The 27,823-nt window shown below is 47.9% G+C and overlaps 1 protein-coding gene across 1 annotated transcript in view; it reads left to right on the forward strand.

Moving 5' to 3' along the window:
* Positions 1-27,823, forward strand: part of HNF1B (HNF1 homeobox B) — a 63,697-nt gene that overhangs the window by 19,764 nt on the left and 16,110 nt on the right. Inside the window, exons 9-10 of the mRNA XM_010861711.1 lie at positions 17,716-17,876; positions 23,629-23,761. Coding sequence (XP_010860013.1) covers positions 17,716-17,876; positions 23,629-23,761 — 294 coding nt within the window. The remainder of the gene's footprint in view (positions 1-17,715; positions 17,877-23,628; positions 23,762-27,823) is intronic.

The following is a 27,823-nucleotide window of genomic DNA, read 5'->3' on the forward strand; positions in this document are numbered from 1 at the left end:
AAAACCCACATGTAGCAACGAAGACCCAGTGCAGCCCCTCAAAAAGGAACTCTAGTGTTGAGGCTGGCACACTTTCTGTAAAGAGCCAGATGGTGACTGTTTCAGGCTTTTCAGGCCATGCTGTCTCAGGCGCAGCTGCTCAGCTCTGCCTTTGGAGAGCAAAAGCAGCGATGGACCAGGTGTGAACAAATGGACATGGCTGTGGTGGGGATTAAAATTTGAATTTCCTGTGATTTTTGTGTATCACATAATACTCTTTTTCTTTTTAAAAACCACTTAAGGATATGAAAACCATTCTGAGCTCATAGTTCACACAAAAACAGGCCACTTTGGCCTGCAGACCACTGTTTGCTGACCTGCATTCTAGGACAGCGGTTCCTAAATCTCGCCGCACCTTAGAATCAACTGGAGGACTTCTAAAAACCCCAGTGCCTGGCTGCGCCATAGATGTCTGACTATCAACAACACTGACATTTAATACACGCTAAAGATTCTCCAGGCTATGGTTTTTCCAGTAGTTATGTACAGATATGAGAGTTGGGCAGTAAAGAAGACTGAGTGCAGAAGTGCCTTCGGACTGTGGTGTTGGAGAAGACTCTTGAGAGTCCCTTGGACTGCAAGGAGATCCGACCAGTCCATTCTGAAGGAGATCAGCTCTGGGATTTCTTTGGAAGGAATGATGCTAAAGCTGAAACTCCAGTACTTTGGCCACCTCATGCGAAGAGTTGACTCATTGGAAAAGACTCTGATGCTGGGAGGGATTGGGGGCAGGAGGAGAAGGGGATGACAGAGGATGAGATGTCTGGATGGCATCACTGACTCGATGGACGTGAGTCTGAGTGATCTCCGGGAGTTGGTGATGGACAGGGAGGCCTGGCGTGCTGCAATTCATGGGGTCGCAGAGAGTCAGACACGACCGAGCGACTGAACTGAACTGAACTGAACTCATGCAGATGCCAAAGGATTAAATGAGATAATATATGTAAAGCACCCAGGATGTAGCAGGCTCTCATAAATGGTACCTATTAGCAGTCCTGGCAGAGCTTAGTGGTTTGGGTTATTCCTCTTTTCTTCTGTTCCTCTTATCTTTCGATCTTGACTTTCAGACAATTTGAGTAGTTCTACTAGATAATCATCTTTGTGTTTGTGGCAGACTCAGGCTGGCTTCTTGGAGTAATTGGGTCTGAGGAAGGCTTTCCTACTTCCAGGAAGGACTGCTCTGTGATAGCCATAGGTCGTTTGCAGTACCATGGGCTTTTCCAATGACTCAGCAGTAAAGCATCTACCTGCCATGCAGGAGACCTGGGTTCTATCCCTGGGTCAGGAAGATTCCCTGGAGGAGGAAATGACAACCCACTCCAGTATTCTTGCCTGGAAAATCCCATGGACAGAGGAGCCTGGTGGGTTACAGTTCATGGGGTCACAAAGAGTCAGATGTACATGACTGAGTGACTGAGCACACATCCATTGCCATAGGTTTCAGTGGATTGATGCTAAACAGTGAGAGAAAGCTGGGAAGAACCATGGATGGCCATGGGGTACACGGGGGTCATGACCATGTAGCAAAAGGTCAGGTACATAAGATGACCCTGAATTTCCTCCACCTAATAAGGCATTCCTTTCCTTTAATGAAAGATGTGAGTATCCTTGCTTGTTGGTAATTAGTCCTGGAAACCTGCCATTTAGAGCGGGTGTGGTGCTTTCCTGGTGGAGGCCAAATCTGAGAAGCTTCATGACCTTTGTTCTTAGGAAGGAAGCTCCCCAAACTTCAGGCAAAAGAGCAGTAAGAAGGGGTTGGGTGGACGCAGTTCCCACAGTGAACGCCAGAAACCTCAGATACTCCTGAGGGCTGAATTTCTAGAAGCAACGTTCCTCTACCTGAGCCATCTGCTTTAAGACACCTCCCTAGCACCCTCTGGTCTGGCTTCAGCAGCCCTGTCCAAACCACACCTGTGTGAGTTCAGCCACGGAGGAGCTTGACCAGCAAGGCTCAGTCTCTCCAGTGCTCTCGGGTAGTCAAGAGATTTCTCAGGACATGTACACTGCATGTCCCTGCCAAGCTGGAGACACACCATGCATGTAGACGCTCTTTAGTGTCTAATGACTTTCCTAAGGGAAGTCCACATCCCCCAGGTGAGCTGGTCACAGGCAGTCCCTTGTCAGGACCATGCTCAGAGGGGTGTGTCTGGGTAGCAAGGTATAGCACCCCAAACAAGCTTGGGCTTGAATTGTGATTCAGTCGCTCTCTGGCCATATGGCCTCAAATGAGTGACTTAGCCTCTCTGAGCCTTGGTTTCTTCATTTGTTAAACGGGAATCATAATATATATCTCCTTCCGGCTATCATTTGAGGCTTAAACATGATAAAATGCATCCAGCACCCCCACATGGTGCTTGACCCGGAAGGAGTTATTGGGTTGACTCAGGTACCCTCAGGGCGTCAAGAGATAGGAAGCGCTTTGGTTCTCCCTGAGTTCTGGACAAGGTTGTGGTTTGCAGTTTCACCCTGGAAGAGTTTCCCTTTTCATGAACCCTGCTAGTCATTGGAGACATCAGGGAGAATGAAACTCAAGTATTGACAAGATCTGTGGTTCTCAGATCTGCTTCCCAGGCCACATCAAAGGCATCTGGGGAACTTATTATTATAAAAGTACCTATATCTTTGGGGCTTCCCAGATGTCTCAATGGTAAAGAACCTGCCTGCCAATGCAGGAGATGCAGGAGACACGGATTCGATCCCTGGGTGAGCCCTGTAGGAGGAAAGCCATTTCATCCCACTCCAGGTTTCTTGCCTGGAAAATCCCATGAACAGAGGAGTCTGGTGGGCTGCAGGCCATGGGGTCGCAAAGAGTCGGACACATCTAAGCAACTGAAAACACGCGCAGACCCCCATCAACTCCTTTTAGAGTCAGAATATGGAATAAGTGGACAGGCAGGGGAAGTTTCAACAATTCCCTAAGAGATGTGGATGGATAGTCAGGGCTGGACATCACAGGCTAGATGGGGCAAGGCTGGAGTCTAAAGGGGTTGGAGGCAGTCTTGAAGGTCTCCTGTCGAAGTAGAAGAAGTGAGAGAGCTGGTCTGAGGGTCCTAGACTAGGATCCAGGAGCCCTGAGGCACTGAGAAGCAGGGGTGACCTTGGACCAATCGTCTAACATCTCAGAGATTCTGGCCGATGAGACCTTTCAGCTCTGACAGGTTATTATTTGGAGACTGGGGCTCCGGGGCTCTGCTGTTTGAAGCTGCAGAGGGAATTTGGCCATTGTGATATTTTATTGTTAAGCTCATATCTGCCTCTCTCCCTCCTGGTCACCCTCACTCCCTTTCTCCTTCCCCATTTCAGGAACTGTGTGCCTTCCACCTTTATTAGGGACCATTAGAGCTTTACAGCTCCAGCAGATTGGGTGGGGCCAGTCACAATAAACAGATTTATAATGGATATAAACGAGACACCTATAACTGCTGAAAATTAACACTTTCAGGACCTTTGAATGGCAGCATGCCTGCCCAGGCCTTCTGGCCCTGCCCGCTACAGGGGGCATCTTTGCAGTTGGCACCTGTCAGATCAGGCTGGCAGTGAGGCCCAGTGAGTCCTTGCTTAGCAAGGATGGAAAACCTCTAGACAGCAACTCCCATTTGTGAAACATCGGTTTACATGGTGGATACAAAATAGGAGCTTAATTTATCTCGGGATGTCTTAGGGGTGGAAGTGGAAATGAGCCTTTTTCTCCTTTTTGAGACTCCTATTTCCAGGTGGAGTGTAGGGTTTGCATTCCTACCTGTCAAAGACAGAGAAACAAGATGAGTCAGTCTTACTCTCACCATGAAGAAGGTCGTCCCCGAACCCGCTAAAACTCCAGCTCATCCAGGAGGGAGAGAGACAGATGCTGAGCTTAACATGCATGCCGAGTGAGAGAAACGTGGGCTGTGCTGACATCTAAGCCCAAGCTGGCTTTTTTCACCACTGAGTTTCCAGCCCACAGCCCCGTGCCTGGCACACGATACACCTTCTATGTATTTGTGGACTGACAGTATCTCTTCCAGACAGCTTCCTATCCAAAAGCCTCATACGTAAATGCCCTGCTTTGTAAGTCTCTTATTCACTTTCAAGCTGAACGTGAAATTACTTTCATTCTATTCAATATGTATGTACATATTATTATATAAAGTATATTCTCCCCTTTCTAGGAACGATGTCATTCAGCTCCACTTCCATGAATACTGCTTAACTGAAGTATACAGTTCACCAAAAAAAAATCACTCACTGTTAAACACTACCAGGAAGTCTTCAAAGAACAAGTTATTATTCTTTCTCCCTTAAGTTCTACTAATTTAGCTTGTCCTAGTTTGGTGTACTAGCTTGGATTACTAGTTCAGTTTAGTTCTACTAGATGACTTCCTTTTTCAAAAAATTTATATTGGAGTATAGTTGATTTTATAATGTTGTGTTAGTTTCAAGTGTACAGCAAAGTGAATCATTTATATATACATGAAAGAGTGAAAGTGAAAGTCGCTCAGTCGTGTCCAACTTTTTGGGACCCCGTGGACTATAGAGTCCATGGAATTCTCCAGGCCAGAGTACTGGAGTGGGTAGCCTTTCCCTTCTCCAGGGGATCTTCCCGACCCAGGGATCGAACCCAGGTCTCCCGCATTGCAGGTGGATACATATCTATTCATTTTTGTAGGTTCTTTTCCCGTTTAGGCCATTACAGAGCACTGAGTGGAGTTCCCTGTGCTGTACAGTAGGTCTTTATTAGTTATCTGTTTTATATATAGTAGTGTGTATATGTCATCCTCAGTCTTCTAATTTCCCCTGCCCCTATCAGGGGATCTCTTATCCCCTGATAACCATAAGTTTGTCTGCTACATCTGTGACTCTATTTCTGTTTTGTAAATAAGTTCATTTGCATTATTTTTTAGATTCTACGTATAAGTGATATCATAGGATATGTGTCTTTCTCTGTCCGACGTACTTCACTCTAGATTACTTCCCTTTATCATCTCTTACCAGCATCCCTTGGGGCAAGAAAAGAGCAAGAATCACTCTTCCTGAGTTTCCGTTGAGCTACTGAGGTCTAGAAAAGGGATGGGACTTACTGCCTACCAGTCATATGGAGAGACAGGAAGGAAACCAAGCAGCTATCAGGTCTAGGGGTGCTCCCTACACACGTTGCTGGTGCTCCCGGTCAGTGGAAGCCAGTGATCATCCACGTTGGTGGCCTCAGTGCCCAGCACCTGCTGCTCCCTGGCCCAGCATCCGCGGGCCTGCCGGGTGATCCGGGGCTGTCTGTCGCTGATGATGGTGATGGTGATGACAGTGATGCTGGAGCTGCCCTCCACGGCAGTGAGAAAGGGGCTGGGGTCTGGCCGGGCAAGCATCCCATAATGAGGCAGTTCTGACACTTGCCAGGCCTCCAAGGATCTTCTTCTCGGGTATCACCTCCCAGTAGGGTCCTGCGTATGAATAGGTCGCAGTGGAAAACCTCTCTCTTCTAAGGCAGTTTTATTAGCCCTTCAGTCACAATACTGATGTCTGTTTATGGGCCCTCACTTTTATGTGGACACCCAGTGGCTCAGTCTGCTGATGACTTTATGGCCCTCCCCGTTCCCCAGTCCCACCAGGAGCGTCATGATTCTCCCCGTCAGCCCAGCTGAGGGGGCCTTTGTTGCAGCCACATTACCCTGCCAGCAAAGGCAGCCTCTCAGAAAGGAAACCCCAGGAGCCAGACTGCGGCAGGCCTCTGTCTGCCCCCACAGCCTTTAGGCCTAACGATGTCCATCGTTAACCCTTCTTAGTTTCACCTTAGACTCCTCTAGAGAAAAAGCCGTTTGAGTTACCCAGGTTGCCATGGTAAATCCCCAGTAATTGATCCTCCTGACCCCCGAATTAACCCAAGGGGCCTAAAACTGCATTCTAACATGGCAAGACTAAATTTGGGGTTCCTGCCAGCAGCCTAAACCCTTTAGAAATGGTCAGCTCGTGTTAATGGAGGTGCCTATTCCCACGCTGTTAAAGGCCCCTTGTATATGCTTAGGCCTCAAGAGGTAGGGAAGGATGGGAAGGATGGGAGAGGGAGGGATAGTTAAGGAGGTCGGAATAAACATGGGCACACTGCTATATCTGAAATGGATAACCTACTGTCTAGCACCAGGAGCTGCTTAATGTTATGTGGCAGCCTGGATGAGAGGGAGTCTGGGGGAGATGGATACACATATATGTATGACTGATTCCATTCACTGTCCACCCGAGACTGTCACAACCCTGTTAATTGGCCATACTCCAATATAAAATAAAAAGCTTTTTTTAAAAAAAGGAAGTGGGGAATGGGTAGGCTCCCCACAGGCATCCCACTGGCTCTTTCCACTCTAGATAAAGCACTATCTGGGGTCTCCGGTGGGAAAAGAAAGAGCTGCTGTGTCATACTTACTCCTAGGCACCCGCATTTCGCACCTTCCAACGTGAAGTTGCTGAAATGCATCAATGCTCTCTCTTCATTTTGATTGTATTTTAATCTCTCTCTCTCCATCTCTCTCAGTCCCCCTTCTTCCTCCTTAAAAATACATGTGTCTCATCAACCTCAGAAAACTCAAGAGATTCAGAGGATCAGTGATACTGTCGTCACTTCTCCACTGCTTGGTCAGGTTGAAGGGCAGGTCATGCATTCATTCCTCATGTCCTCTTATCGAGGGCAGAGCATAGTCTGTGCAAGGTTCTGAGGAAGGAGATTGTGGAGAAGACAGACAAGGTCCTGCCCTCATCGGGCTTATGTTCCAGTGAGAGATGCAGCCAAGAAACAAGAAAAGAGACAAAGTCATTTCAAACTATTTGTGCATTATCATGGGAGGCTCAGCATGTGTGTGTATGCCAAGTCACTTCAGTTGTGTCTGACTCTTTGCGACCCCATGGACTGTAGTCTGCTAGGCTTCTCTGTCCATGGGAGTCTCCAGGCAAGAATACTGGAGTGGGTTGCCATGCCCTCCTCCAGGGGATCATCCTGACCTAGGATTCGAACCCGTGTCTCTTATGTCTCCTGCATTAGCAGGCAGGTTCTTTACCGCTAGCGCCACCTGGGAAGCCCCGAGGTTCATTCTGGGGTCATTGTGTATCTGGGGTCAATGTGGGGCTTTCAGGAAAGGAGAGAGGTCAGCTTTAGAATAGCTCTTCTTTGCTGGGAAACCCTAGGTAAGAGGTGGTGAAAATGACTTCTTCCTCTTTGAACCTTGGCTTTCCACTCTGTCCAGTGGGCATCTGGAACCCACTGAGAAGCAGACCGTGTAAAACACTTACAGGTGTGAAGACCTCTCAGCTTCTCGAGGGTTAACCCGGGTGGCTTCCACCTGCAATTGCATCACCAGGCTGGCGTGCTCCCTGCAAACCCTCTGGCGTTTGCCAGCAGAAACCCTCTCTCTGCTAAGGAGCAGGCGTGGTGGCCAAGCTGGGCTTTGTGCGGAGGACAGGCGGAGTTGCTGGCGCCCTGTCCACCTCCCTACCTGAGCCATTTCTCAGGTGCATGCACATTTGCTTCTTTTCTCAGCCAAGATGCTTTTGATAGAAGCCTTTTTCTTTCCTTGGTTACGTTTGCTTTGATTTTTATAAGAAAACCAGTTTGTGGGCTTCCCTGAAGTATCACTCAACTTTTACTCCTTGAGTTCAAGAATGTTTACCGTCCCCGCAGGCCTGTCTGTGTTTCTCCTCTTTTGAATTGGACTCCTAACTAAGCCACCTCGGGGAGAAAGAGATCTGGAATTGAAGCCAGCCCCGTGTTTAAATTGCTTTCATCTTGCCTCAGATTTTTACTCCCAGGCTTTCAGATTTTTAATCTTTGGCAAACATCCATCTGTATCCTCAGAGAGAAGAAAATGTTAATAAGAACCGGCGATGGTCCTGTGTGGCCAGCGAGGAAACTGAGGCAGCAATGCCAGCCTCTTGGAAAGTTTTCAAGTTTTGAGTTCTCAATTTCAAGCCGGGGGAATTGTTCGCATTCTTTCATCCCCAAATGAGTGTCTTATAAGTTCACCAGTCAGAATAATTTGTGTCTCTGCCTCTCTCCTCAAGAAAGGGAACTCCTCGGGACTTCCCTGGTGGTCCAGTGGCTACGACTGAGGTCCCAATGCAGGGGACCAGGGTTTGATCCCTGGTCAGGGAACCAGATCCCACATGCCGCTACTGAGTTCACGTGCCTCAACTCAAGATCCCACAGGCGGCAACTAAAAATTAAAAAGTGGCTCCTCTTTAGGAAAAGGAGGAGAGGACTTATAAGGATGCGGTACTGGACCCATCAAGACTGGCTTAATTCCTTTCTGTCGCAGCCACCACCCCCGCCAGCCCAGTGTGTTTTGACTTCACAGGGAAGACAGCTCTGTCTGCTTATAATTGATGGACGTGGTTGTTTCCTTTCTGGAAGCTCTTTCTCCTCTGCACTCTCGCTCCTGCCTGATTTTTCGATTCCCATTTCCAGACCCGACAGGGCCGGGCTGTGCTCTGCGTGAGGTTAGGAACACAGGGGAAGAATGTGTGCGACAGGGCCCTGGTCGGTTGAGTAATGTTTACTCTGTTGGTGGCTGGGACGAGCCCTTGAGCTGGCAGAGGTCCACCAGCCAGAGGAACATTCCTGCATTATCAGGGATGGGTGATTGGCTTGGAAATGTCAAGGGTGAAAGGCATCCCACCGGATTCTGGGTGCAGCTTACAGACCCCAGTGAAAGGGACCCCCACATGGGGTCAAGCTGAGCCTCTCTCACTGCCCAGGAGACCCCACCTCTTTGCTTCTTTCTATAAAAGAGCAATTCTGGTCATACTTTCTAAACTGACACTGCTCTTCTGTTTGCCCAGCATTTTCTTTTCCAGGAAAACCTAGAGCTTTCCTAACTTTATATATTTTTTTCTAACTTCGTTTTATTCATTTATCATTCTGGCTTCTGAGGAAGGGAGATCTGCATGCCCAGGTTATAGACAAAAATGTTGAGGCCCAGAAATTGACGGGCCAGGAATCATCAGAAAGTCAAAGCAGAGAGGCAGAGTATGAGTTTAAAGTGGCTGGACACTGGTGCCCAGTTGATTTCTAGAACTACGGAATTGGGGTCTCAACTGGTCTTTTTTTCACCATTTAAAAAAATTGAAGTGAGATTCCCAAGTGGCTCAGTGGTAAAAAAAAACACAAAAAACCTACATGCCAGTGCAGAAGCTGCAGGATACACAAATTTGATCCCCGGGTCAGGAAGATTCCCCTGGAGGAGGAAATGGCAACCCATTCCAGTATTCTTGCCTGGAAAGTCCCATGGACAGAGGACCCTGGCGGGCTACAGTCCATGGGGTCACAAATAGTTGAACAAGACTGAGTGACTGCACACACACGCACGCACACACACAGAAAAACTGAAGTATAAAGAACAAAGTTTTGACAAATGGGAGGAGATGGTCAGGTTAGATCCTCCTGTTGAGTGGACTACATGAGTCAGAAGATGGGGGGGTCAAGAGTAGAGAAAGACGGCACTTTGCCCTAGCTCATCCCGAGGAGCGTGGTGCCCTGGCTCTCTGGAGCCACAAGACTCAGCTTTATGTATCCAGTCTAGACAAGTCCTGTCTACTTTCTTCCTCATAGAGTTGATGGGATGAAAAATGAATTGTGGAAGGACTTTGTAAACAAAGGGTACATGGGACAGACAAAAAAAAATTATAGTTAATTTACAATTTTGATTAGTTTCAGGTGTGCAGCAAAGTGATTCAGTAATACATACATAGATTCTTTTTCAGGTTTCTCCCCTATAGTTTATTACAAAATATTGGGTATAGTTCCCTGCACTATTCAGTAGGTCCTTGTTGCTTATCTCGTTTGTATTTAGTAGTGTGTATATGTTAATCCCAAACTCCTAAACTGTTTTTTGAAACTTGTCGAGAGCTCTGCGGGGGGTAGTTCTGAGCTCCTGAAGCACTGGTATGGAAAGTTCCTGTGGTTAATTACACCCTAGGCAGCTCCTCCCCAGGGTCCTCCTGACAGGCTGTTGCATCCATCTTTGAAGATAGGGCCGCATTCAGTTTTCTAGAACCCGACATAGCCATCGTAAAAACCACCGTGCTTTGCAAGGTCACACAATAAAATTTGCAGTGCTTATGGGAAAAAAAATGGGGTTAAGGGCACAACACTCAAAAACTTCGTCAGTGACACCTTTTAAAAAAGATAAGAGTCTAATAAAAAAACATTAGCAGTTTTACACCTGTTAAATGCTTAGGATATACATAAACGCTGTGCAACAATAAATATGGCACTTTACCTTGAGAAAGTTCTGAAGTTTGCCTATTGATGTGGGTGTCGGAAGCGGCGAAGCTGGTGAATTATTGAGGTGGTGGGCAGAGACTTATCTGAAATCGGAAGGAAAGTTGTAACTTCAAATGATGTGGACGGATGTGGCTATGGCACATGCAGTGAATTGACGTGTTTGAAGGGTGTGAGAGTGTGTGTGTGTGTGTGTGTGCACGCGTGCATTTAGTGTATTCCTATGTGAATGGATAAACCAGGCCCTACTGTTTAACACAGGGAACTCTATTCAATATCCTGGGAAACCCAGAATGGAAAATAATATAGAAAAGAATATATATATATGTATATAATTAAGTCACTTTGCTGTACAGCAGAAATTAACAGAACACTGTAAATCAATGATACTTTAATTTAAAAAAAAAAAAAAAAAGCTTTTAAAAACACTGTAGTGTTTTTCTATTGTGGCTCCATTCAGCTGGATGCAGATTTCTGAAATGGATGTTACACTCAAGTTATTCCCTAATATATCAATCGAATTGAAGCCCATCCTTGTGTGTGTGTTAGTTGCTCAGTCGTGTCCGACCCTTAGCGACCCCATGGACTGTAGTCTGCCACCAGGCTCCTCTGTCCATGGGATTCTCCAGGCAAGAACACTGGAGTGGGTTGCCATTTCCTTCTCCAGGGAATCTTCCCAACCCAGGGATTGAACCTGGGTCTCCTGCATTGCAGGCAGATTCTTTACCATCTGAGCCACCAGGGAAGCCCAGAGTCAATCCACACTTTTGTTTAATTTGGCCTTGCCACAAAGCTTGCGAGATCTTAGTTCCCCAATCAAGGACTGAACCCACGCCCTGGATAGTGAAATCACAGCATCCTAACCACTGGACTGCCAGGGAATTCCCCCAATCCACACTTTTAGTATCAATATTAGCACAGCACTGACTGTATTTTGTCCTTCTGCCGGAAGGGATGCTCCCATGTTCTGGGGCTGGGATGCTCAAAGCACCTAAGGGCTTCTTCTCTCATTCAGTAAATATTCACACATCAGCTGCTCTGATAGGTTCTGAGGATGCACGAATGAGTAAAAAGTCATCTCTTCCTTTAAGAGAGACAGAGAAGGAGACATATCATCCAAGCATTTCTGTGCAGGTGACCAGCCTCTGCTGTCAGTCACTACTGCATGTAGAATACAAAGGATAGAAGAGATAACTACTGGATGAATCTAGAAGAGCTTCACAGAAGAGGTGACATTTAGCCTGCTTAAAGGATGGGACATGGAGAAGCAGGGAAGAGCATTCCAGACACAGGGAACAGCATAAGCAAAGGCACGCAGGCAGCAGATGGCAGGGTTCTGACATGACTGTCTGGGATGTGGTGACAGACGACACAAATAAGGCAGAACGGAGTCGTAATGGCCCAATTCTGCCAGTCTCAGGCGTAGGGGCTTTTCCAGGAGGGAGTGAAGAGCCGTGTTAAGTGTCCACACAGGGCAGTGCGATGGTGCAGTTTTGTTCTAGAAAGAAATCCCGACGTGCAGCAGTGTGAAGAGTGCCCTGGAGATGGGCGTGGGTGCAGGAATGCAGGGCATGGAGAGAGGCTGGCTTCTGAAACCACAAGCTTGCAGCCATACTGGATAGAAACCAAGTGATTTGTCTCTGTCCCACATGCTGTTGGCAATTCAGAAACAGCATCATCTCCCATGATGCTGAGGACTGGAAACAGGCGAGAGTTGACACCTCCTCACCAAGGCCTCAGGGATGTCTCTAGATACCAGCTTTTTGCTGCTGGACACACTTGCTGTGGTTCTTAGGGCCAGTGATAGGGATGTGGACAATTAACTGAATTGAAACCAGGAATTGAGTGGGAAATACGTGGCCACTCTCTGGCCTTCTCATTGCTCCTGTGGGAGCTCTGTGGCTATCTGCCTGGCACCTTTAGCCAGCCACTGTTAAACCAGAGTGTCATATGTTCATTTTCAGAGAAGGGAAGATGCCATTCCACTTCTTCCAGGCTTCCTGCCATGGTGCCTGGCACAGGATTCTGAGTTCTGTAAATTCAGTCTTCCTAAAAATGCCTTTTAGACAAAGACCATCCCCCCTCAGGAGAAACAGATGTGTCTCAAGTAACTGTTATATGCCAAACATGATCTGGGTAATTTCACACCTGTTAACACATCCAGTCTTTTCCCCAGTGACTGAAGAGATGGAAACCGTTAACAATAAAGAAACCAAAGATCAGAGAGGTTAAGTAATTCCCCCAAGGTCACACAGCTCTTATGTGGTAGAATCAGGATCTAAACCCGGGTCACCTGGCACCAGAGCCTATTCTGCTTCGGTTCTCCTTTCGAGCCCTCTTCTGAGTTTGTGAAATACACAAGGACCTGGCCTCTCCATCCTCTAAGAAGAACACATGGCTGGTCTTGCCGGGGGCAGAGACCTTGTGATATTACCCTTCACCTCGGCATCCCCTTTTAAGGTGGCTGGCCCATTACAGCCTCCCTCTCAGGAGCCTGAGTGATTGCCAAATTCTTGGTGAGAGAAGCATCAGCAGGAAAGGTTACAGGTGCGCCTGGAGCAGGTTGTTGCAATATTTAATTATCCCTTTGGCTGTTACAGAAAAATTCTTAACTGTAATTGATGTTTGTTGCTGTAATAGTATATTGCTGTATTTCTACATCTAGTAATGGGCTTTATGTGCTCGATTTTAATATCCATGAGCCTGGGCAAGTGCACATGTGTGCTAAGGTGCTTTAGTCACGTCTGATTCTTTGCAACCCTAGGGACTGTAGCCCACCAGACTTCCCTGTCCATGGGGTTCTCCAGGCAAGAATACTGGTGGGTTGCCATGCCCTCCTCCAGGGGATCTTGCCAACTCAGGTATCGAACCCCGGTCTCTTATGTTTCCTGGGTTGGCAGGTGGGTTCTTTACCACTGTGCTGTGCTTAGTCAGTCATGTCTGACTCTGCGACCCCATAGACAGCAGCCTGCCAGGCTCCTCTGTCCATGGGGTTCTCCAGGCAAGAACACTGGGGTGGGGTGCCATGCCCTCCTCTGGGGTCCACCACTAGCACCAGTACTGGTAGAGGTATTTCTACCTCTAGTAATGGGCTTTATGTGCGACATTTTAATATCCTTGAGCCTGGGCAAGTGCGCAGGTCTTTTTAAAAGAAACATGGTTTCCTTGCACAGAACTGATCAGTTTTGAGAGATCATAATAAATGCCCTTAAAGTGGTCTTTGTAGGTGTGAAAGAAACGGTGAGACTTTGAACTGGTCCCTCTTAGCTGTGGGTTTCCTGGTGGCTTAGACGGTAAAGAATCTGCCTTCAATGCAGAAGACCCAGGTTCAATCCTTAGGCCGGCAAGATCCCCTGGAGAAGGAAATGGCAACCCACTCCAATACTCTTGTCTGGAGAGTCCCATGGACAGAAGAGCCTGGCGGCGGGCTACAGTCTGTGGGGTTGCAGAGAGTCTGACACAACTGAGCAACTAACACTTTCACTCTTAGTAAGTGGTATTATGGAGAAGGCAATGGCACCCCACTCCAGTACTCTTGCCTGGAAAATCCCATGGACAGAGGAGCCTGGTAGGCTGCAGACCATGGGGTTGCAAAGAGTCGGACACGACTGAGCGACTTCACTTTCACTTTTCACTTTCATGCATTAGAGAAGGAAATGGCAACCCACTCCAGTGTTCTTGCCTGGAGAATCCCAGGGACGGGGGAGCCTGGTGGGCCACCGTCTATGGGGTCGCACAGAGTCGGACACGACTGAAGCGACTTAGCAGCAGCAGTAGCAGCAAGTGGTATTAAGTCTGCTTAATTTATCAGGTCATGTTCATGCTCTGATTTTATATACTTGTATCCATCAATAAACATTGTGATACTTGAAAAAAAAATCACTTGCTTCCCACCCCACTTTGCAGTGGTAAAAGCTCCTCCTCCCCGCCCCCCACCCCCGACCAAAGCAGGCAGTCCTCTGACTGAGAGCTGAAGGGGGGCTGGAGCTCACCCAATACACTGATGGCAGAGCTGAGCTCAAAACAGAGATCCCCTAGTCCCCAGCCAGACACTGTCTCTTAACCAGAGGTCCTTCAAGGAGGGTGCGGAGGTCTAGGACCATTTGCCTTTCGAGAGCATCTCCCTGTTACATTTCTCCCATAATGAGGTTCTGCTAGGGGAGAAAACAAGGACTGCAAGGCGCTGCAGCCTTGGCTATACTAACAAATGGCTCTCGCCTCCCTCCTGCCAGGCTCCCATGTAAAGCAGGCTTTTGTTTCCTGTGGATACCTTTGGTTAATTATTTTTAAATAAATAATTATGTAGCCTGGGGGTAGGGGAGAAGTCTCCCAGTGACCCATATTTGATCGTCTGAGGACTGGCCCTCTTCCTTCAGCCAAATTAAATAGGGGAAAGCTAGCGTCTGTTTGACTTGAGACCAAATCGATGATGGGGACAAGCTGGGAGGTGAAAACTCACCTGACTCCCAGCGTTATCACTACACTCTCAGGAGCAGAGCATCTTGGGGAGGTAAATAGCTGGTCAGGGAGTCAGAGGAAGTGGCAGAAAAGCAGGGTGAAGTCCATTTTCTCTGAAAGGAAAGAACAAGAGGGCAGGGGCCAGGTCTCCCTCCCAAGTTGCTTCCAGGATGAAGCATCAGTGGTTGCAGCAGAGCCAGATTCTTTGGGAATGATTCTCCGTGGGAAGTAATTCCATTCAGGACTTAGAATCTACCCTCCATTGTCCAGAATTCTGGAGTCATAGGACAAATATCTTTGAGTCCATCCCTACACCAGCTCCCTTCCTGTAGGATCCCAAGCCGTGGGTGCGATTTATTTGACTTTCTACGAGGAGTTTCCTAGATGTTATTTCTGATCCAGACTAGCCATATTAAGGAAGCGATCTCTTCATTTTACAAGAGGAAACTGAACCACAGAGAGAGAAGTGATTTCCCCAAGATCACACATCTTTGCTCTTCATTAAGAGCAAAGTTAGGATTGAAATCCAAGTTTGTCCCGCTCCAGAGCACACAATCTTCCCATTAGCTCTCCTCGTTAGAAAACCCTTCTTTCTGCCTCTCCCCTTTTCCGGTGGACCCAGCTGCCTACTGAGCTCACAAAGTTTCAGATCTCTCTTCTCCTAGGTAAGCATCCTCCTGGGAACCCAGGGGCAAATATGAGCAGAGCAAAAGGACCTAATTTAAACCCAGTGGGATGGAGTAGAGGGTAGTGGCAATGAGACCTAGGAACTGCAGATAGGTACAGAGGAAGACAGACAGGACTGGGCAGGCGATGTTGGTTTGGAGACGTGGAAGTCTTCCTTTATTCCTTTGAACGTTGTGGCCCCTGTTCCCCCTAAAATATAGTGCCCCAGCCCTGTAACGACTGAATTCCAGTGTTGTCCTGCCTCCGACACCATCCCCATCAGCAGCCCCTTGCATCAAAGGAAACAACCAACAGAAGCGCACACACAGAACACGCATCAGACCACTTTGTAGTCTGACAAGCTGCTCTTGAAGGTTAGACTCCTGCTCCAGCGTGTGTTTGTTTTCTCCCCACCCTTCTTAAGCTCTAGGTCATTTCAGCCCTGGGGAACGTCCTTCGAACAATCCAAGGAAAACTGGCTTGGGTCTCCTCTTGGCAAGCTCTGTCTTGGTTAATTACAGGCTACTGGTTATGGCAGCCCTGCCTGGCTCCCAGGGGAGCTTTTGTAGCCTCCTCGAGCAGGTGGGGGTGGGGGTGCTCCCCTGGGGGCTGGAGGCAGGGCAGGGGGTGAGCGGACCAACAGAACTTGGACGCTTGATGCAGTGATGTTTCATCCTGGGGAACTGGGCGGAAGGAGAAATGAAGGAGAATTTGGCCCTCCATGCCAAAGGATTCCTTAGGCATTTGTTCTCTGTCTCTTGCAGGTAGGAACAGGGTCCCCTAAACCTGTCAAATCCAAGGCAGAAAATAAGAACGTGGTCTTTCTCAGCTTTGAGCTTAGGGCAGGATGGCCTGGCTACCCCCTCAGCTTTGTCTCTGGCTGTTTCATGGGCACATCAAACAGGACTTGAACTCTGTACACTGGCTCCAGGTTCTCTTCTGCCTTCAGCTTCCTCCAGTCGCCCAGCACTGTCCCTTTCCTGAGGAGAGGGAGAGTCAGAGCCGCGAGGCTGTACACATGCTTGCTTCTCCCCTCCCTGGCAGACCAAACAGCAGTGGTCTGCTAGGCATTCACTTCCTGCCTATGGGTGCTGCCTGCCCCACCTCCGGGCAGACACACCTTCCCCTGGGCCCTGGAAGTCAGCCAAAGGGGACCCCACTGAAGGAATGTGAGTTCCAGGACCAAAGCGTCCTAGCTACAGCCCTGGCCCCATCGTGCTCTGCTGTTGTCCCATCGGTCACTGGGCCTTGGCCAGAATGGTGGTACACAGAACGATGCATTTTGTTGTGGCCCTTACAAGGGTCATGGCTTCCCTGATAGCTCAGTTGGTAAAGAATCCACCTGCAATGCAGGAGACCCCAGGTCTATTCCTGGGTCGGGAAGAACCACTGGAGAAGGGATAGGCTACCCATTCCAGTATTCTTGGGCTTCCCTTGTAGCTCAGCTGGTAAGGAATCCGCCGCAATGCAGGAGACCTGGGTTCGATCCCTAGGTTGGGAAGATACCCTGGAGAAGGGAAAAGGCTACCCACTCAAGTATTCTGGCCTGGAGAATACCATGGACTACAGTCCATGGAGTCACAAAGAGTTGGACACGACGGAGCCACTTTCACTTTCAAGGGTCACTGGGCCAGTGCCTCTCTGTAAAACCTGTCAGTTCATACTCTGCAGCCCTACCTAGCCAAGCAATGCCAGGGAAACATTTCTAAAAGGTATTTTGAAGAGCAAAAGAAATACTCCAGCTGGGATGGGAAAGCCCCTAAAACCTAAAAGCACTATGTAGAAGCAACAAGAAGTAGAATCCATCCATCTGTTTGTTCATTCATTTGACATATTTATCATGTGGCTACCAAGGGAAGGGGCTTCCCAGGTGGCTCAGTGGTAAGGAATCTGCCAATGCAGGAGACACAGGTTCAATCCTTGGATTGGGAAGGTCCCCTGGAGAAGAAAAGGGCCACCTACTCCAGTATACTTGCTTGGAAAATCCCACAGAGAGAGGAGCCCGGCAGGCTATAGTCCGTGAAGTCGCAAAAGAATCAAACATGACCTAGCAATTAAACAACACCAATCAAGAGAATACAGCAAGGAGCAAAACAACACAGAAATAAAAACACTCTGCCCTCATGGAGCTTCCATTCCAGACTTCAAGCAGAGGCCGAGCAACCTCTGCCCTAGAGAAAGACAGCTGATATGTCTCACAGAAAGACAGGGGAAAGAGGGCAGTGTTTTCCCCGCTTGTCGGCTCCCCTAGAAAACAAGTGATCCCGGGGGCTCAGGTGGCACTAATATTCCACTGTTGGGTCTGCCTTGTTTTGCAGGAGTGCGCTACAGCCAGCAGGCAAGCAATGAGGTCACTTCCTCCTCAACAATCAGTCACCATGGCAACAGCGCCATGGTGACTAGCCAGTCGGTTTTACAGCAAGTCTCTCCAGCCAGCCTGGACCCAGGCCACAATCTCCTCTCACCTGATGGTAAAATGGTGAGTACACCTGGGCCATTGTAGCTCTGGAGCTGATAAGATAAGAGGCAAAACAAACACAACTTCTCACAAGGCCTGCCTGAAACAATGAACCATTGTAGCCCCACCGGGGAAAACGGGGGCCGTCCAGAGTTGGAACGGAAAGGTAGAGCCGGTGACCCAGCCTCCTGCGGGTGGAAGAGGTGTTCGGTTTGAACCCAGCCAATAAATCTGACAGAGCCCTGCTCTCATTTTATTGATTGAATGCCTCATAAAGGAGCAAGCCGGGTGGGACCCTGTTTGTTTTGGGGCTGCCAGTGACATTTAAGTTGATAAAAATGTTCATTCATCCCCACCCCCCCTCAACCAACCCAGGGCCTCCAAAGCCAGATTTTTTAACCCAGGGAGCACCTCACTTTGAAACTCCCCTCCCCTTTCTCTTCAGCACACCCCTGATGCTGCCTAGTAGGGTGAGGGAAGTCAGGATTGAGTGGGTGGCAGGAGGTGGTGAAGCTTCCGGCCCTGGGGTTTTGAAGGCCACTGGGCACCCGTGAGGATCATAGCACAGAACGGTGTGTGGGGTGGGGCTTATTGCGGGGGGTGGAGTCTGGGGGGGAAGTGGGGAACACCGACTTTGAAGTTTGCAATGACCGGGTTCCAATCCCAGCTCTGGCACTTAATTGCCGTGTAGCCTTGGCCAGGTTCTAAGCTCTTTCTTTCTCGTCTATAAAACGTGGGTAATAACACTAGGGTTGTTGGCGGAACAAATATGATAACACGAGAGGTACTCAGCACTGTGTTTGGGACGGTAAATATTCAGTGAATGACAGCATGGTGGTTCTTAGGTGAATATCAGTATTGTTTCCCCCTCAATGACGTTTTCTCTACCAGTAACCACAGCCTACCCTCTCAGATGTCAGCTGAGCACCCCGGTGAGGAATAGAGTAGTTGATGCTGAATTTTCAAGGTTCTAAGCTGCAAGCAACACCAGTGCACCCTTGGGAGGGTGGCTTCCGAGACAACACGAGCGTGGTGACACTGGGAAGGGTAGGACGTGGAAAACTTGATTCTTCGGGTCATGCTCTGTGTTTCAGGGGAGGGAGGAGCTGCGGATTCCTGGCTTCCGAGCCGAGGTGGAGCCCTGCACCCTCAAGGCGTCTGACCCAGAGGCAGGTGGGGGGGCAGGGCAGGGAGCTGAGGCCATTTTAGACCTTGACGTGTGCGCTGTGTAGGCAACACAGGAATGGTGAGTCACAGGTGATTGAGTCCCCAGCTCCCTGGAGGAAAAACAAAGTGTAGTTTCCGAGGTGGATGCCAACTCTAGTCTGGGGACCTGAGCCGATGGCTTCCTGGTCATGGGCTCTGCAACAGGAGACAAAAGATGCTCCCGTGGGAGGCATTTTGCAGCCCCCTTGCCCATCCCTCATCCCTTAAGCTTCTTCTTTGGCTGCCTCGTGAGACCCAAGGATTGCCCAGACTTCCCCGGAGGAGGAGGGGAGCCTTGAGGAAGAGATCACGGCTCCCCCGTGGAGGACATATGGAGGGAGACCTCTCCTGTTGCTTGAAGGTCCTTGGTGTTTCCCTGTGAGCCCTTCTTTCCTTCCTCCTGAGAAGCAAGCGGCCTCGCCCAGGCTGGGGCGCTCCACAGGCAGCCTCAGGGCACGCTCTTTTCTTCCTCTTCTGCTCGACAGCGCCCTAATGGGCAGTCTGTTACTGGATTGATGATTGACCAGGACAGCACACCTCAATGTTAGCAAACACCTGGAAGCTTGTTTGCAGCGACCAGCTTTTCACTAGTTTCCAACACCCGGGCTCATATGTTATGTCACTATCGCTGGGTGCCCAAATTCTGTTTTCGGTTAATAGGTAACGAGCCCATCGCAGATCTTGGTCCACCAAAGACAGAAGTAGAGAGGATGGTTAAAAATAACGCCGGCAAGGGAACCAGTGTGCCCACGTCTTGGGCTGTTGTTGTTTATCAGTGGAAGGATGGACATTGCCTAATTTCAGTTTCCTCATCTGGAAAATGGGGGATAACAATGCCTGCGTCACCGGGGTGGGGCGAGGATTGCCTGTAATTCTGCTGTTTTGGGGGTGAGCCCCAGCCAGGGAATGACAGTCTCTGTGTGCTGACTTCAAGTAGAATGTGCATTTGAAATCATCCCCCAGGGATCGGTTTTGGAAACGAGGGTAACGCATCTGAGCTTTCTTTTTGTACTCCAGGGACCCCATCCCATTCCCAAGTGGCACACGTCCACAAAGAGCTGGCCAGCTTTCAGGTTGCCGTCTGTGAGTGTTGAACCTTGTGTTTTAGAAAAGCATACGCCGGATACTCTCACGGCATCAAAGCAACAGACCCCCATGGTGAAAAGCTCAGCCCTAGAGGCAGATCGCCCGCCGTTCATGGCCACTGTACCACTTGCGCACATTTCTTAATTTCTCCAAACTTCCATTCCCTTGTCTGCAAAGGAGGGGTAACAGCATCACCCTCATAGGCAGTAGGCATGTGGAGCACATAGCAAAGGCCTGCAGAAGGCAACGCTGATACCATCCAAACTCTCCAGATTACCCTGTGAGGATGGAGACTGATACTCTTGGCAGCTCCCTGTCTTCCATCAGTCCTGGAGGCAAAGGCGATGGTTGCGTTTTATTAATTTTTTTATGTCATTTTTTAAATGACATTCATTTTTTCTCTCTTTTTTTTTTTTTGATGTGGATCATTTTTAAAGTCTTTATTGAATTTGTTACCTTATCTTTTTTTTTTTTTGGCATCGAGGCATCTGGGATCTTAGTCCCCTGACCAGGGATGGAACCTGCAACCCCTGCATTGGAAGGTGAAGTTTTAACCACTGGACCACCAAGGAAGTCCCAATGGTTGCATTTTAGAGTAGGAAGGAACTTGACCAAGGTGACCCCCCAAATAGGAAGGAGATGGAATTTGGGGTGCAGCAAAGCTGGGTTTGAATTCTGGCTTCCTTGCTTACTAGTCAGGTGACACAGAGCTACTCTCTCAACTCTTCTGAGGCTCAGTTTACTTATTCTGTGGCAGTGGTTTAGTTACTCAGTCGTGTCCAACTCTTGCCACACCATGGACGTAGCCTGCCAGGCACCTCTGTCCATGGGATTCTCCAGGCAAAAATACTGGAGTGGGTTGCTATTCCCTTCTCAGGGGATCTTCCCAACCCAGAGACTGAACCCTGGTCTCCTGCATTGCAGGCAGATTCTTTACAGACTGAGCCACGCGGGAAGCCCTTCTTAATCTATAAAACAGGGCAATCATCATAATGCCTTCCTACATGTGTCCTTATCTATTGAGGACAATCAGTGAAAGCACTTTAGAAACGTTAAAGCGGGGGGCGGGGCAGAGAGGCTCAAGGAGGAGGGGCTATATGAGCACTTACAGCTGAATCACACTGTTGAAATCACACTGTTGTTCAGAAAGCAACATGACATAGCAAAGCAAGTATCCTCCAATTGAAAAGAAAATTCTGCTTTACATGAATGATTTAAAGAAAAGCAACACTAAAGCCATACACGTTTTGTTTTTATTATCGGCACCCACTTTTCTCTTTCACCATTGAAATCAAACATTGAAATGGTAGAGATTACTGTCACTCCATTGACTTTCTGCAAAGGACTGCATTACTCGAGAGAGTCTGAAGGCAGGTCACTGATTTTTTTCTTTTTTTAATGACTCTGACATTTTGAAAAACAAGTCTGGCAAACAAGCTGGTTCTCTCTTGTTTGATGTGGTCAGAATTCCTTCTTGGTCATGTGACCCCTAACTCACAACGTGATGCTCATTTTTAAAACACAAACAAACCTGTTTGGGGTTTTTTTTCTTTCTTTCTTTTTCAACTTCACTTTGGAAGCTATGGGATTGATCAGAAGGGCAAGCAGGAGATAGTGTCTTCCATGGGTACTGGTCTGAGAGCTATAATCTGAGGAGCTCTGGGTCACAAGGAAAAGGCAACTCAAACATCTGATGTATGTATCCCAACCCTAAGCCACCTGTGAGCATTCCTGGTGCCATGAAGAATGTCTGGGTTAGTTCAGAGTGAGAGGGGAACAGTCCTTTCTTAGTAATAATTTTTAAAATTATTTTAAAACCACAAAAAAGTAAGGTACTTAATCATGAATAAAAGTATGTTGTGTGTGTGTGTGTGTTGTGTGTATGTGTGTGTAAAACTGAAAGCTTATAATTCATGGGGAAATAGTGGAAGTGTTTCTGATAACATAGAATCAAATTAAGCATGTCTATTACGTTGTTACTGGTATTACATCTGGTACTGGTTAATACTATTCAGAAAGTTCTAACCCATGCAGTATGACACTAGCAAGGAGGAGAGACCTTTTTAGCATTATATGCTTGTAATGCCATTATATATACACTTGGGAAAATGACAATCATTAAGGAAAAGACACTATTAGGAATAAATGAAAGGATTCAATCCTTAATAAAAGGAATCAGAGTGGCCTTGGATAAAATACACAGAACTCAGTAGCTTTCTCTTACTAATCTGTCATTAAAATATAATGATGAAACAGAGTGGGGGTACCTGGGACCAAGCCTTATTTAGTAGCTTTGTCATTATGATAGTAGCTCCTTGAAAGAAAAAAAAAGGGGGGGGGGGAGGGGTGTTTGTTTTTAATGTATAGTAGAGATTTGGGAAAAGCAGAGAAGCCCAATAATGGATAATGACTAATCTCCCCCAGACAGACCTTAGTAATAATTGCAGGGGAAGAGCCCTCTATAAAAAGTAAGAACTTGAATTTTAGAGTCAAACAGACCTAGGTTGGAATACCAGAGGTATCATTTATTCGGTTGTTGGTTGTTGGTTCTCAGGTAATATGCATGTCTACTCTGAGCCTGTTTTTTAGTTTGTGAAATGGGAATGGCAGAGGCATGTGCCTCATGGGTATAGTGAGGTTTGTGAGTTAATCCATGAGTAGTGTTTCCCAGATCCTGTACTCAGTGAAAGTTTCCTTGTACTCTGGGCTCTAGACCTGGGCCCTAATCTGCTACACTAGGGAATCCCAGGGCATTTCTCCAGTTATTATTTGTAGCAATCACATATTTTTAGCACCAATAATACAGATAGCATAGAGCAGAACAGAGGATACTTTCTTTCCTTTTTTAATTTTATTTTTTAAACTTTTTTCTTTTACACTGGAGTACAGCCAGTTAACAATGTTGTAACAGTTTCAGGGGGACAGCAAAGGGGCTCAGCCATACATATCCATGTATCCATTCTCCCCCAAACTCCGCCCCCACCCAGATTGACCTATAACATTGAGCAGAGATCCCTGTGCTATACAGTAGGACTTTGTTGGTTATCCATTTTAAATATAGCAGTGTGTACATGTCCACCCCCAACTCCGTAACTGTCCCTTCCCAGCCTCCTCCCCTCCTGACAACCATAAGCTCATTCTCTAAATCTGTGAGTCTATTTCTAGAACCATTTCCAGCATGAACCAGGAACAATCATATCATACACATGGGCTGAAGAATCTCTAAGACAGGCTAGTGATTCAAAGGAAGTCAACAAAAATGCACATGAGGGAAGGGATTATGGTCAATATTATTTACCTTTTTCTCCTCTGTATCTAGAACAGTGCCTGTCCCTCAGTTGGTGCTTAATACTTGTTACTGAATGAATGCATGAATGTACCAGTGATTTAGCTGTGCCGAGGAATTGCTAAGCGGTGTCATTTTGGACACTGCTCTTTCCTGGGTTCCACTCATGCCGCTCCTGTTTTTTCTCTCCAGCAGATCTCAGTCTCGGGAGGAGGTTTGCCCCCTGTCAGCACCCTGACGAATATCCACAGCCTGTCCCACCACAATCCCCAGCAATCTCAAAACCTCATCATGACCCCCCTCTCTGGAGTCATGGCCATTGCACAAAGTAAGCTCTGTCCTTGGTCAGAAAACTTGGGGGCAGGGAGGAGTGCTTTGGGAAATGAGTCAACCTGATTTAAAAAAAAAAAAAACAACAGTAAAGAAGATATTCTTCCAACTCATCCACCCCTTGTAGATTTGATTCAACTCATTTTGTTCCTTATCTCTCTCCTCATGATTTGGATTGTTCAGCCTAAACTTAGAAGAAATTAGGGAATGGAGTTGAACCTGGGTCATAGCTCACCAGCTGTGCATCTTGGGTCAAATTATTGCATCTTTATGAGGGTCAGTCTTCGCATCTGTAAAATGGGTTGTTGGGGGCAATCCAATGACTGGGTATTTAGACACGCTTGTACATTGATAAAGTATGAATATGTATAATATTGTAGCTTCTATTTTTGTCCAGTGTTCATTCCTATCCCTGAGTGTGTGGTGGGTTTTCCAGGAGGTTGGGTTGTGTTGATGTTCCTTTGTGTTGTTTGAGGTGGAGTAAGACATGAGGGGTTCCCTTCTTTTTTAAAAAAATATAAGATTTATTAATTGATTGATCTTATTTTGGACATGCCCCCATGGCATGGCATGTGGGATCTTAGTTCCCCAACTAGGGATTGAGCCTGTACCCCCTGCAGTGGAAGTGCACAGTCTTAACTCCTGGACCACCTGGAAAGTCCATGGGCTTCCTTCTTAATGGGGAATTCTGTATGGTCAAATGAGACCTCTTTGGCAGGTGGTGAAACATACTGAGAAGGAACTCTGTGTGAAACTGTCATAGCATCTCTGAGCCTTGGCAGGTTTAAAGAGAAATAGATTGTTTATGCCCAGGCCTGAAGATGGAGCGAGGCGTCAGGTCCTTCTAGCCCTGGGGGCTCACCTTCCACAGCCAGTCTGTCCCCATCCATCACAGATGGGCCATTTCAGTGCAAGAAGGCTGCCATGGGTGTGCCTGTGGATGCTGCTCTCAGAGTAATGACATTGATGCGTATTCAGTGTATTTTCAGCCTTGTGTTGACAGCTCAGGCCAAGTCTTCCCTGTGATCCAGGGAGCACCCATGAGAGGTCTTGGGGATAGCTATGGGAGGTACATTTCCCGTCTTTCTTCTACCCTCGGGATCACCCGCTGTCTTTGTGGCCTCCCTGTGTCCAGTGCCCACATGAACCACTTTTTTATTTGTTCCTGCCTTTTTCGCTCCTCTGTCCATTCTTCCTAAACCTTATCTAGCCTCAGATCACTTCTGAAGGGATGGACTTTTGTGCTCCTTGAGGGCAAAACAGAGCCAAGCCCATAGGAGTCACCTGAGTTTATTGAATGAGTACATTTGGCCCCCTCTCTGTCCTCAGCTGCTGGGAAACTGACACCTTCCCCACTTAGTTTTATAAAAGGAACCTTTAGAGGACTCACAAAATTAAAAAAGGTATTTTAAATTTGCTGCCTTTTCATGGGGCCATTATGGCTGAAACCAGCTTGCTTGACTTCTAGGAGATTTGATTAAAAGGCCCATGGATAAGATACCTCATCTCTATTCCTACAACCAAAACTATACCAAACTGTCCCATTTACCTTCTTTCTTCGCTCCAGCTTTGGCTGACACACACAGTTCTATATTTTCTTAGGCACTATCTGAATTAAAATTTTCCCTGGAGCTGTTACACAGTTTTTTTCATTTTGCTCCTAATTTTTCTCACCTATAATTCTCTATCTTCTTATAATAATCTTATTCTCCAATTGCAGACAGCCAATATCAGAGTGCACTGACCTTAGATGGGTGTGTGTGTGTGTGTGTATGTGTGTACTTGTGGTGGGGAAAGCATGAAGTATGGTGAGGGTCACCAGCAAACATGGTTGAGACACAGCAGTCCTACCCCAGGGAGTGTCAGAATGAAGAATCGGTTATGGAGTCCAAGCTTGTTCTGTTCTCTACACCACAGGCCAGTAAATCAAGAGACAAGTTGTTGGGCAATAAATAGCCAACTCCTGTCCTGTTGAATAGGGCTTCCCAGGTGGCGCTAGTGGTAAAGAGCCTGCCTGCCAATGCAAGAGACATGAGACAAGGGTTCGATCCCTGGGTTGGGAAGATCCCCTGGAGGAGGGCATGGCAACACACTCCAGTATTCTTGCCTGGAGAATCCCTTGGACAGAGGAGCCTGGTGGTGGGCTGCAGTCCATAGGGTTGCAAAGAATCAGACACAACTGAAGCGACTTAGCATGCACATCCTATTGAGTATGTGGGCCCTGCTTGGTGACTGCAGAGGCCCAAGGAGAACGTAATAACAGACCCCCCAGCAGTGCCAATTCATCATTCCCTACTCACCTATTGGACTGGATAACATGCTTCTTAAGCAGAAACCAGTGCCCAGAAAACAGATGGAAAAGCCAAGAGTCACACTCCATGGGAGCTCGGATGACATCACTGGCTTTCCATCCTGGAACTGAGGCACATTAGGGGCACATCCTGTGTTGAAAATAAAATTCCTGGGCCTCACCTCCAAAGGGTCTGACTCATTATGTCTTGGGTGGGGCCGAGGAATGTGTATTTCTTAAAGGGCTCCTCAGGACGACTCGAAAACAATAGGCTGGTTGCAGAACCAGGTCCTCCAATGTCGTCCACTCCAGATGGCATCATTTGCTTTTCTAGGCAGAGACTTCCTGAAAAGAGCAGTGGCGATGGGCTTGGGGAGAAGACAGCAAATCCATGGGGCTCTCTTGGAGTCTGAGACCTTATGGGAAAGTTAGGAAACAGATCAGGGTGTCAAGCGAGACAGAGCCTGGAGGAGAAGCCGAGCCCCTGGGGAGTTAGAGATAGTGCTGTTCTGAGTGATCAGAGGACCCCTCCTTCCCAGCCCCACCCAGGTGAGCCAGGAGGGGGCTTATTCCCCTTCCCTTCTCTGCTCACCTTTTAGGTTTCTGATAACGGTATCAGCTAAAGCTCTGAGCAGGCAATTGTTGAGGCCTCTGAGCTATCTCCATGGAGCACTTCCCCCTCCCGTGAACCTGCTTATGGAACCCTCTCCATCTCAGGAAAGGCTCTCCAGGTGTCTTTTCCCGCATCTGCCTAAAAAAGAGATCTTTTTTCTGGGCTTCCGTCTTCAGCTTGTTCTAGCCCTCCCCCCACCATTTCCCAGAAAAAAGTGAAAGAAAGTGGAGTCACTCAGTCGTGTCCGACTCTTTGTGACCCCAGGGACTGTAACCTACCAGGCAAGATTCTCCAGGCAAGACTACTGGAGTGGGCTGCCATTTCCTTCTCCAGAGGATCTTCCCAACCCAGGGATCGAACCCAGGTCTCCCACATTGCAGACAGGCGCTTTACCACCGGAACCACCAGGGAAGCCCCCCCAAAAATGAGGTCAAATCAAAGGAACCTTGGCAACTCCAAGAAAGAAGTTGGGAGTATCTTTCCCCTCATACTCCCATCCCCAGCCCTACCCTGCTTCAGCTACCTGCCCCAGAATCCCGCCCAGGGAGCCAACGGAAGGTGGGTACCAGGGACCTGATCTTGGCAGCACTGGCCCCAGTTCTAAAGAGACCTCAGGTTATAGACACAGTACAGAACCACGGAGGCCCCGTCCTCCAGAAGAGAAAGATGGCAGCACCTACTCTAACCACCAGCCTTCAACTCATTACTTCCTCCTTCCAGTCCATGGTCCTTCCATTGCCACCAGCCCTGTGCTGCCAGATAAGACACACTCACTTCACAGACTGGCTGAGTCGCAGTATTTTATTGCCTCTCTGCTCTAGTTAAGAGAATGAGCATCTGACCTCTCTCAGATCATTGCACAGCGGGCCAAGGAGGGTCTTCAAGCTGCACACCTCTAGGACTGTGGAGGAAATATTGTTTTTTTATCAAAATGTGGGCCCCTGCACACTCCTGCCCCCTGCTGGACAGACATATCTGGGCAGTAATCTGTACCTTACTGAGCAAGCCTCCCTCAGAGCCAGGCATGGGTGGAGTGGGCAGATATATTGTTGTTGTTGTTCAATCGCTCAGTCGTGTCTGACTCTTTGCAACCCCATGGACTGCAGCACGCCAGGCTTACCTGTCCTTCACCGTCTCCCAGAGTTTGCCCGAGTTCA

The sequence above is a fragment of the Bison bison genome, unplaced genomic scaffold (assembly GCF_000754665.1).
Source record: "Bison bison bison isolate TAMUID 2011002044 unplaced genomic scaffold, Bison_UMD1.0 scf7180017864472, whole genome shotgun sequence".
NCBI classification, from domain to species: Eukaryota; Metazoa; Chordata; class Mammalia; order Artiodactyla; family Bovidae; genus Bison; species Bison bison.